General features: G+C 39.1%; 1 protein-coding gene across 1 annotated transcript; it reads right to left on the reverse strand.

The window, feature by feature from the left end:
- Nucleotides 1-5,835: 5,835 nt before the first annotated feature.
- On the reverse strand, nt 5,836-7,317 carry LOC148021870 (uncharacterized). The gene has a single exon (XM_087696768.1). The coding sequence runs from the start codon at nt 7,285-7,287 to the stop codon at nt 5,836-5,838; it is 1,452 nt and encodes a 483-aa protein (XP_087552894.1). The 5' UTR covers nt 7,288-7,317.
- Nucleotides 7,318-12,044: the final 4,727 nt, after the last annotated feature.

The following is a 12,044-nucleotide window of genomic DNA, read 5'->3' on the forward strand; positions in this document are numbered from 1 at the left end:
TCTTTGATATAGAGGAGTTGTCGGTCTCTTCTTGGGGTGCTTGCTTCTCCTTTGCTCTTGATCTTCTTTTCCTCTTCTAGGAGAGAGGCTTTGATGTCCTATAGCTTCTGCTTTGGCATGTTGAGTAATGTGGTAGACACATTATTATACTCAGGTGGAAGACTTTTGAGGAGTACTCCAACGGCAAATGTCTTCATCCATCTTCAAGTTGATTCCTACAAGTTGTGCCAACAAGATTTTCATATAATTCAAATGAGTTGCAAGTGAAGTACTACTCTTCATATCAAGCCTAAATAATTGAACAATTAATCATCCATATTTGGAGGATTTGGATTGTGCTCCAAACAAGTTATCTAGGCATTCCCAAGTTGCTTGAGAAGTTTCACAAGCATCTACATGATAAATGTAGCTGTCTCATCAAGCTCTAGCTTGATAATAGCTTGAGCCTTATCATCATTTTTGTCCCATATTATTGAGAGTGTAGCTTCCCTTGGCTTTTTATCTTGACCACTTGTGATTAACTACAAGCCTTTCTTCATCAGGATGAGTTTCTTGTTTGCCATGTGTGAACTCGACACGTTTGAATCAGAATGAGGGTGAATCTTTTCTCATTTTGATGGTAGGAGCAACAACAAATAACTAAGGGTAGACCAGCAAGAGAGTTGAAGTTGAATGTGTTAAAAGACGACACAAGAAGCATTAGTGCCGAAAAGAACTATGTGAGTATCAAGAGATACTACCAAGTTGAACCTTTGATTTTGAATCTTGATGTTAAGCCTTCAAGTTGAATCTTCTTCTTACTGATTTGAAGTGGCAGCTCTATTGGAAACTGAGTGTGAAAGCAGCAAATCAGAGAGTCAATGGAAAGATTGAGCCCAGTGGGAGTGAGAGAGAGAATTAGATATATTTGAGCTTGAGCTCAACGGCTATGGTTGCCCTCTTTAGGGTTCTACAAAGTGAATAGCTTTCTCTATGTGTGGCCTTACACATCATTTATTTGTCAAGATCGCTGGTGGGTAAGGAGCTCATACACCAAGATTTGAAAACCCTATGGTTTCTGTCAGCATCGTTGCCTGTATGAAATGTGCAGGTTGTGCGATAGGAATATAGGCGGAAACAGGAAGCAGGATGCAAGATTTGCAATGCTGGAGCAGAGAGATGACAATGTTATATTATGATGTGATGGTGAGAAGCACCAAGAGAAGGGAGAGGTTTCTCCTATTCACTGCATGAGCAAATACTACTTGGAAAGAGAGATACAGATCCTCCAAGGTAGGTAGGTACCTATGGAGGTAGGTGAGGAAATCATGGCTCAAGAAGGAGGGAACCAAAAATTCAAATTGAAATGACCTATTTGACCTAACTAATGGCCCTAATGACTCATTAGCATTGAGACCCACTTTGATACCATGTAAAAATATTGGGGATGCATGCTAGGGTGGATCATTAATGAGAAAGTAGACAATCATAATGAGACATAAGTAGTGAAAAAAGAGAACAACTATACTCAAACATAATACAAGTACAAGAGAATGAGAATGATAGATAGAATGAGTGTGGATGAGTGTGTTTTATAGGCTTATAGTAGGTGGTATTGGTAGGTGGAAAAAGGTGGAAAGGAACCATGGTATTTACCAATTATGGTTTTAATAAGCCATGCATACATGACCTAATCTAAGGCCTTATTTGTAGTGTGATCCTTTGCCTTACTGTCCATTACAAAGAGGCTATACTAGAGTGGGTGTGATTGCACATTTCTCAATAGATATCACCAAGAAATCCATGAAGGATAAACTCAGACAGAGAGTAAAGAGACACTAGAATTAATTGCTGATGTCAAGAAGTAACATCAAGGCTTGTTTAAGATGGCAAAGTCTCTAAAAATCTCAAGGTTGTATCATCAAAACGTGCAGTTCTTGCATTGTGATGGAGACTACCTCCCTTCAGAGTGCTTCATATCACAAAGGATGTGCACAAATTGTGGACATTTTGGTCATGCAGCCACATATTGTAGAGCCCCATGAAGGCTCCCTCGTCCCAATTTTGCATATCAATAGTATAATTGAGGTGCTAATTATTCTAGATAACCCCTAGTTAACTAGTAATTGGCATTGCGGACTCCTTCAAAACACCCAACAACCATGTAAATAGTGAAAATCAATCCTTCATGAATACTTAGATACCCCATCATCACACATTCACCTAGCGATGCCCATGTCTATTTCTTTGAGTAACTAGCTGATGATGACGAATACACAAACCCTTTTGTCTACTATGATGAAGAAGGGTACCCAATCCTTATGGATTACAGACCTATTTTGATCATGATGTTAGGATGAGGAAGTAGGTAAGGAGTGCCATTCACTAGGGACTGTATTACTTGTTGGACTTGTGGGTAGTAGGACATGTCTCCACATGATGCACATAAAAATTAGAACAAGCTAAGGGAAACAAAATGGATCGATGCTTCCCAGAATATGCAATCATGCACATGTATTCTAACTATCGACAATGCAAGGTAAGTAGTAGCAAAGTGATTGTGCATTTACTACCCTTCAGCCTATTTACAATGGAGATGATTAATGACAAAAATAGGATTCCCATTCAAGTGCATGCCATCACTTGTGCACAAAACAGAGTAGGGAGAGTTAGCACTGAAGGACCCACAACAATGAACGGCTTAGTGATTGGCAAGAAGGGTGCTAAGAAAAGGAGAAAGAGAGCTGAACTCAAACTTAAGAGCAAAGGCCTCTCTAAAGAAAAAGGTGTTAGAGCATCACAAACTACAAAAGAGACTATTGCTAAGGACCATGCCTACCCTCACCTAGTACAATAGCTTGTTTGTTGCTATCAAAGTCAAGGAATTTATGAAAGAAACACAAGATGAGTTACACATAGAATAGGCCTATGATATGATCAGCTTTCCCAGTCTGACATGCCTAACACATCCATTCAAGAAAGGACACAGAAACTAGATGAGATCACCAAAGTGTGTCTACAATGTTCATTTACCACGGCCTTTGGTTTTATTCCTTTTCATCACATCTCTTGATGGAGTACACACTGACCATCCATGGCAAACTTCATGGCTCATCACTCATCAATCTATGGTTCCTTCTATCGAGTCCCCCAATGAAGAATCCTTATTAGATCAACAATATGCACCTCAAATGGAAACATGCATTGAACATCTATGTTCTTGAAGTATATATAGTGACTTCATAATTCCAATAGTTTTTGGATCTATTTTGAAATTGGCTTTCTATTAGTTGGCAAAATTTGTGCACATGGACAATATGCACCTCAAATGGAAACATGCATTGAACATCTATGTTCTTGAAGTATATATAGTGATTTCATAATTTCAATAGTTTTTGGATCTATTTTGAAATTGGCTTTCTATTAGTTGGCAAAATTTGTGCACATGGATTTTGTGGTAGCTATATCATTTTTGCAAGCTTAAAGGTTACAAATCATTGTACTCAGAATTCATCATTTGCAAAAATCTCAAACTTATTTTGAACAAATTGAGTAGTAATAATGAATAAATTTTGACTTTCTTTTTTTAATCATCGATGGGAAATACTATATGGCTCCCAAATATTGTACAAGAAACTCATCAATATCTTTTATCAACATCATGTTGTAGTTGAGAGTTTGTGAGGTGGCCCTAATCATAGAGTATATTTGTGTGGCCTAAAATCTCTCGCTCTATTTCTGTGTGTGTGTGTGTGTGTGTGTGTGTGTGTGTGTGTGTGTGTGTGTGTGTGTGTGTGTGTGTGTGTGTGTGTGTGTGTGTGTGTGTGTGTGTGTGTGTGTGTGTGTGTGTGTGTGTGTGTGTGTGTGTGTGTGTGTGTGTGTGTGTGTGTGTGTGTGTGTGTGTGTGTGTGTGTGTGTGTGTGTGTGTGTGTGTGTGTGTGTGTGTGTGTGTGTGTGTGTGTGTGTGTGTCAAACAATCAATTGTCAATAGTGAGGCCAAAGTGTTACATGTAGAAGAAACTTGAAGTAGATATAGATTTTTAGACCAGGTAAGTACATAAAGCATGGAGGAAACAAGGCTCGTGTCTAGCCTTCTCCATATAATGCAAGCTGGTCTTGGCCACCTCGACCATCGCTCCCAAACCATGATTGCAAAATGAAAAAGTGTCAATGTCCATTGGGATTTAGTGAGGCACATAAACACTATAGTCAAGGTAGCATAAGCATCTATAAATAAGATAGCAACCATGAGCACTAGTTATAGACCCCTTATTATGGGTGTTGGTCTAGAGAAGGAGTGTGGGATGAAGAAAGAGGAGATAGAATTTTTGCAATGTCGAGGATGGAGAAAAAAGAAAAGAAGAGGAGGACGGTGAGTCAGGGCCAAGAAGCTAACTTGGGTGTATAAGTAGTTGAGATGCAACAACATGTTTTGATTTGCTATGGAGAAGGGACCGTTGAGGTCAAATGTCAATATCTTGTAAAATGCAACTAGTGTGATTGGACAGGAGCCCTTGGGACTCAGTACCAAGCATCTCTCTACGAGATGCTAAAGTCCAAGTAGGTTTTGAATCACATAATCATACTGAACGCACATACAAGACATGTGAGGAGCTTTGTGATGAAGCAATACTTTAGCTTAGCATCAAAACAGCTCACACTTAGCATAAAGAGATATAAACTTTGTGATCACCTTAATTACGAGCAATTGGATAAACTATCATGCCCACCGTTTGTAAAGTAGATAACTACCATCCGAGAGAGAGAGAGAGAGAGAGAGAGATTTCAGGTCCCCTTATTATGCAATTTAAAGGTTATTGTGCTGATAGTATGTTTGCCATGAGGTTACTATTCAATGTACTAGTCACCATAGTTTGATATGCATATTGGTATGGTTTTCATTGCACCTCTGAAACTATACATTTACATCAATTCGCACCACTGAATGATAATCACAGATTGATTACCAGTTGCTGGTTTTTAGTGCATGATTATCAATTCTTAGTCGTATTCAGCTCATTTTCTAGACATTGGTGTGTTTTATGAATGCCATTGGTAGTTCACCCATGGTTTATGCTCAGTTTATGCTTTGCTATGGTTGTCTGGCCAGAACAATTGAGATATGCTATTGAGAGATGCATTCTATGGGTTTCTGGCAGAAGTTTTGGATTCTTTGAGTCTTATGTTTTATTTATGCTGGCTGAAAATTTTCAACACTTTTTTTTGGCTTTAGCATCGTTAAATAGCAATGACCATATTTTGACTATGATGCCTTTTGGAAAACTCCAATGTAGGCTGCTTTGCTTTGGCACATTGCGGGGCAATCAAGGAAAGAAAAACTTGACCATGCAAGTGGGAAAAACGTTTTTGAGGCTGAAGGAGAGAGAGCAGGAACGTCATTCCAACTTGGTGCAAGCTGAGAGAGAGAGAGAGAGAGAGAGAGAGAGAGAGAAGGCTGCCATTGTTGTTGCAACAATTGATAGGCCATTTCCAGTTGGCAAGATAGTCAAAGACCCTCCAAGAAGCACAGCACAGCCCCGTGAGTCAAAAAAGGTTCACGTAAGAGATCATAATCCTCAAAATGCTCTATCCCCATTGCTACAGGGCACCATCAACTAAATTGTGCATGCAAAACACAATGTCAAGCACATAATCATGGTGCAGTGCATAATTACTAGCTCTATGTTACCCTATTGTTAATTCAAAAGTATGCAGACATAGAATACACATACAATAACATAGCCGCCATGTATAAACCACAGAGAAGTGAATTCCAAGAATCAACAGTTTAAGTCTAAGTCTGTACACTTTATTCTATCTACTGGAAATACATCCTGATGTGCCATCATTGATGCATTAGCTTGTAGGAGATACGTGTGGGAGGATCCAAGCAAATGAGTTCTCGGTGCGTTGATCGAAGGCATCCCAATCCTTTATTGTTGAGATCAGGGCGAGTACCATGCTAACGAAGAAAGCGGTGTTTGCTACAAAAACAAGTATCGGGCAATAATCATCAGCTGGCGGAGGGAGGTACGATCCTGGTGCAACTGCAACTGCAACTGCAACTGCAAGCATTAAGATTGTATACGAAAGGAAGAGGAGGGCAGAGAGGATGGCCAAGAGGTGGAAGTGTAATTGGGCAGGTCGTAGAGAGGGAACTGTGTAGTAGATGGACGGGATGGCAAAGATGATGATGGTTGAAGCCCAAATTCTTGCATTCCAAATAATTCTAACAGGGGGAACTTGCTGCATGTCACAGGCATGCCGAATCCACTGATGGAATTGTTGGTGGTCAAGGAGCAGGAGCAAGGGTCTCTGGAAGTTGGAGCAGGCGTAGATACTCAAGGACGTTTGGCAGACGATGAGGATGCAGAGGAGGGCGAGGATGGCTTCGAGAGGGCTGATGGCCAGCCGCTGAAACGCGCGCAGGGCCACTCCCAGCACATATCCAGATGCTTGAAGGCACACCACAGCCTCTTGGAAGGTATCCCTGGAACGCAGGAAATGAAGCTCCTTCTCCTTCGGGATCAGCCCCAGCTCTAGCAACGCCTTTCTCCCCACGTTAGCTCCTGCTTCAAATTTAGATATTAGCTTTACGAATATTAGCTGCTGATGAGAGGAAACCGAGGCTGGATCAATGCGATGCATCAATTGTGGAGCAACAGGATTAGCAGTACTGCTACCAACAGGAGTACTACTGTAAGCAGCTGCTGATCCACCAACTGCTGGTGAGAGCTCGGAAGGGCAACAGTTGTCCACCTCCTCAAGGGACACAATCTCACAATCGCTGCTCTGAATAAGAGAGGGTATTGTCTCATCCAATATACTCCTGTCAAAAGATAGGGGGATGGGAATGAAAATGGGACAATTTACGATGATGGCAATGGTGGCACGATGGTACGAGTTAATTTGCGATAGTGGAGCCATACTGTTGCACTTCCACACGGCCATGGCGTTGCCCAAGGTTGCAAAGAAGGACATACAGGGATTCAAGTACGAAAGGCTAACGTGGAAGCCGATGCGCTCCCTTAGAGATGCTGCGAACAGTGAACTATGGCCCCAGTTGGCGGCTCCAAACAGAGCGAGCGTCGACAGAGACGCAATAATAGTTGCGCCGAGGGACCTTGTGAGATCACAGTGGCAGCTTTCATCGCCTGCGCTGGATGTGCCATCGCTACTACTAGCTGCAGCACGCATCACCATCTCTGCTGCAGCGACCGTGATCATCACCATCACCATGATCCAGAAATAATTGGATTTGTACATCCAAAGATGTAGCGACGCACAGCGCCGGTCACAGCCGGCCATTAACTAATGGTTTGCAATCCCTAGCCAAAAACCAGGTGGTATCCACAGACGCGCGAGAGAGAGAGAGAGAGAGAGAGAGAGAGAGAGAGAGAGTACGTGTGTGTGTGAGGCTCTTGACCGAGAGACCGTACGTGTGTGTACGAGGCTCTTGACCGAGAGAGTATTTCTTTCTGCATAGTAGTTATAGTGCTACTAGTAGTGCGTATAAGCTGCTCACATTAGACAATGTCAAACCTAATGCTCGCATTAGACCATGTCAACCCTAATGTTTCAAGGTTGCACCCGCCTTCATGGGGATTTTGACCCTTCAAAGAAGACGTTGAAATTCATATTGCACTTCAAATGAACACAAAACCTTAAGAAAAATAGCTATATGCCTTTCGAAACCTTTTAAAACGGATATGGGAGTTCCTCCAAGTGAAAAGTAAGGGAACCCTTCGAATCTAAGGCCCGTACACATGCTTCCACATGTAATCATACAAATAAAAGATCTTCGGTCTCCATACGTTTTACTTTTAAGAACAACTTGCTATGTATTGCTTAATAATATTTGGCCTTCTCTACATTAATAATGTGCAAAAGAATTTGATATGTACCTTAGATTTTCATTGGATGTAGGTTCTCCAAGCTTAGTTATCCCCTACTAATAGCAAAATTTGGCATTGCCAATTCCTTTGCATTTTACTAGTCCTAATTTTTTTGTCAAAGGGTTCAAACTTTACAAACACTCAAACCAAACATAACCATTGGGTCACATACAAAAAAGTAAAGCTGTATGCAACTTTCTATATTATTTAGAGGTTTACCTAGGGAATCCCAAACTAACGAGAAGGCTCCCAAACTTGTGTGGCACAAGGAGAAGTTTGGTATTCAAGAAACAAAGAGGCCTCTTTCTTCAAGGATGGATGGGGGCTATATTTATTTTCTATATTCTCTCTCTCTCTCTCTCTCTCTCTCTCTCTCTCTCTCTCTCTCTCTCTCTCTCTCTCTCTCTCTCTCAATTGAACACACTTACATACATATATTCTCTCTCTTTTAATTGAGCACATATACATACTCTCTCTGTCTTCGTTTTTTAAAATTGAACATAAGATATGATCATGGAAAGGGGAAAGGTGAATCTTTCATAGATTCTCTCTCTCTCTCTCTCTCTCTCTCTCTCTCTCTCTCTCTCTCTCTCTCTCTCTCTCTCTCTCTCTGATATACTAGGCGCTCCGCACCTAGACTCAGCTCGGTGCTACGCACGAGCTTTCTTCCTGTGCGATGTGAAGCACAAATGTTTTAATTTGTTCACACATTCTTCCACTTAGTAATGAATCAAATAGTCTTGCAATTTTTAAACTTCATTATAAAATCTAACAATTCAATACAATAACATTGATTATCTCAACCATAATAATTGGAAAACATAACTAAAGCAAAAGTGATTTTTAAATATCACTGAAAGAATTCCAACTATAACAACAGGTAAATGGAAAAGAAAGTATATAATGTTTTCAAAAAGATAGTTGTACTATCAAAAATCAACTATCGAAAAGAAAGCTTTCTCTTCTTAGATGAATTATCAACAGTGGATCTAGCACGGGGAACATGTGTGGGCAAAGCTGTGATACTTGTGCTGCAACATCTAAAAATGAAAAAAAAAGACTTTAGAAATAACAATATTAAATTTATAAAGCAAAATAATTATGAAAATGGTGAGTAAGTATTGATTCTCTTCAAGTTGGTTCGAAGGTACGCAAGTCGGTGGGCAGCTATGTAATAAAATCCTGAATCACTCGTCCATCTCCGTTCCACGTACAGGGGTGAAGGATTGTAGATGCGGTCTAGGATATTCATCATATCTAGCCTCCAACGATAATCCGAGGCACGCATCGCAGTCATAAACATAACCTGGAACACCAAGAATTTGTTCCATGCTTCACGACTCTGCAGGCCACCATCCGTAAGTAAGGAAATATTCTTAACAGCAATATTTGCTCTACTTCTCCTCATTAAGTTTTCTTGTAAATATTAAGTCTCGTTGGTTCGCTCTGATACCAACTGTAACGTGTTCCCCTATCTACTTGTAGGACACGTCTTAGTAGCCCATCGGGAAGAGAGTCCAAAAAGTGCCGCCCGGCACTCCTATGGAATGCCATGGGGTTTGCCATCTAGGTCTTCCCAAGTCTGCACACGAAGCGGAAGCATTCCGGCCATTCCCACTTAGAATCGACCTGAATTAGGGTTTTCCTAATGGTCAAGTTCCTCGGAGGTAACTAGCGGCGAACTACTTTACGCAGAAACATGAGGGTCGAAGCGGATTTATACTGCACTTGGTTCAAGGAGAATGGGAAACGAGATCTTGAAACTCCCATTTACTCCAATCATTCGATATGTGTCTAGTATGGGACCGAGACATGAAGTACTCAACATCTGTTTGTCCAACATAGTAGCATTGGATCCATCCAAAATATAAAATTTCTACATATAAAGGAGTGTTTCCATTAGTAAATCCATCATTGGGTAATCTTTCGATTACCCTAGCCAAAGTTCTATGGATAATATCATCCATAGCAATAGTTCGCAATGCTTCTTGAAGTCTCATTTGATAAGGAGAAGCACGATAATATTCAAATATTGTTTGGGCCATCTATTAATAAAATTTAGAAAACATAAAAATTAGTAATATTGATCAAATTTTTTAAAAAGGAAAAAAATGACTTTACAATATTGAAATTAGAAGACCAATTTAGAAGAGAAAAAGAGTTTGTAATGCATATTGTATAAAAGAACTTTATACATGATAATTTCTCAAAACTTACTTTTGTATAAATGCAAACAAAATTTCATGGAAAATAAGTCAAACATGGTTTTATTCAAAGAATATAATATTTCAAAAGAGCATGAGAGATTAAAACATTTCATTTTTTATTAAAGGAAAAAAGTTGAACTTACTTTTCTTTGAAAACCTTAATACTTAAAAAGAACAGGAGATAATAAAATAGTTCATTTCTTGAAAATATATTATTAAAAAACAATAAATAAACTTTGATGATATTGCACCAAAAATTTTATGCAAATATAATATGATAGAAAGTTCAAATAACTTTTTATGGTAGAAATAATTTAAACACAATGTTCTCATATAGTAAAACAAATATATATTTAACTCCACATGAAATCATGAATATCTATCCATACATGAGAGATATGATTAAAACATTAAAGTATTAAATCAAAGAAAATAAGTCAAACTTGCTTTTCATCGACAAAGAACTCACTACTGAAAAAGAGCATAAGAAAGTACAACACTACATTTTATAGATATGTGAACAAAGAAGAAAAAAAGGCTTTGATTGTATTGAAATAAAAATATTATGCAAATATAATACGAGAGAATAAACATTACACTTTTGAAAAAATAGAGGTTACAATACTTTCTGTAAAACTTCATTATATACAATAATATTGATGGTACCATTTACCATGTCCTCTTTCTCATTAATCAAGACTTTCAATCTGTCCGGAGACTACACTCTTGAGAAAGCAACATAGAGTTGACCATGACTAAAGACTAGGGTTTTTAGATATATCCCCAAACATGATAACGTTTGGCCTTGAGATTTGTTGATTGTCATTGCAAACGCCAAACGGACTGGGAATTGCAAGCGTTTCATTGAGAAAGGAAGTTCCAGTGTAGTTGGGATGAAAATTATCCTCGGGATAAAAACTCTGTCACCAATATTGGTCCCTGTAATTATCTCTGCATCAATGACCTTGTTATTGAAAGCCTTGCATACCAGCCTAGTACCATTGCATAAACCTTTAGAAGGATTCAAGTTCCTGAGCAATATTATTGGAGCATTTACTTTGAGCAACAAGATATGAGGAGGAATACCTCCACCGAGGTCAAGGGAATTTAGATATTCCACAGAATAGAGGAATGAGTTCTCCTCGGTTCTATCCACAGAATCAGCACTATAGTATTGTTTAACCTCTCTCGGCATCAGCTGCAATGCATGATTGTTTATCATTTCCACATCATTGTTTTGAGGTGCAAGAATGGCACGTCCACTAAAGAACGTTTTGTAATCAATTACACAATTCATTTCACAATAGACAAAATTGATCAAGTCTTGCATAGATCCTCCCTTTAACAACAATGCAGGTGGAATTTGCAATATATTATTAGTATGTGTCAAATCTTTTCCATCTCTAATGTCTTGCAACCATGCAACAAACTGATCCTAATCTAATGCGACCCGCATATTCTATGTAAGTTTCAAAACATTTAAATATTGCCACAAATTGGAACAACATATAGCAGCACCGACAATATCCTCACGGGTACCCTTTGGTACAACAGGTAATATTTGCCTAAAATCTCCACCTAGTAGAATAACTTTACCACCAAATGGCATATCACACTACATTATATCCCTTAAAGTTCTGTCCAGTGTCTCAAAGGTATTACGATGCAACATAGGAGCTTCATCCCACAAAATAAAACTTGCCTCTTTTAACAGTGTTGCAAGTGACTTTGAATAAGTATATTGCATGTAGAATTATTATCTACCTGCAATGGAATTTTGAACTTTGAATGGGCATTTTGACCATGTGGCAAAAGCAATGCAGCAATACCAGAGGATGCTGTAGCTATTGCAATGTGACCTTGACTGCAAAGCTTTGCAAGCAAACATTTATATAGGAATGTTTTTCCAGAACCGCCTGGGCCATCTAAGAAAAATGGTTTACCCAAACCACTATCAATAGCA

Source organism: Lygodium microphyllum, chromosome 17, assembly GCF_053477565.2.
Source record: "Lygodium microphyllum isolate KBCC chromosome 17, Lygodium_microphyllum_v1.1.10, whole genome shotgun sequence".
Lineage (NCBI taxonomy): Eukaryota > Viridiplantae > Streptophyta > Polypodiopsida > Schizaeales > Lygodiaceae > Lygodium > Lygodium microphyllum.

Coding starts and splice junctions, on each gene's coding strand:
- LOC148021870 (XM_087696768.1), bottom strand. CDS start 7,287: ATGGCCGGCTGTGACCGGCGCTGTGCGTCGCTACATCTTTGGATGTAC.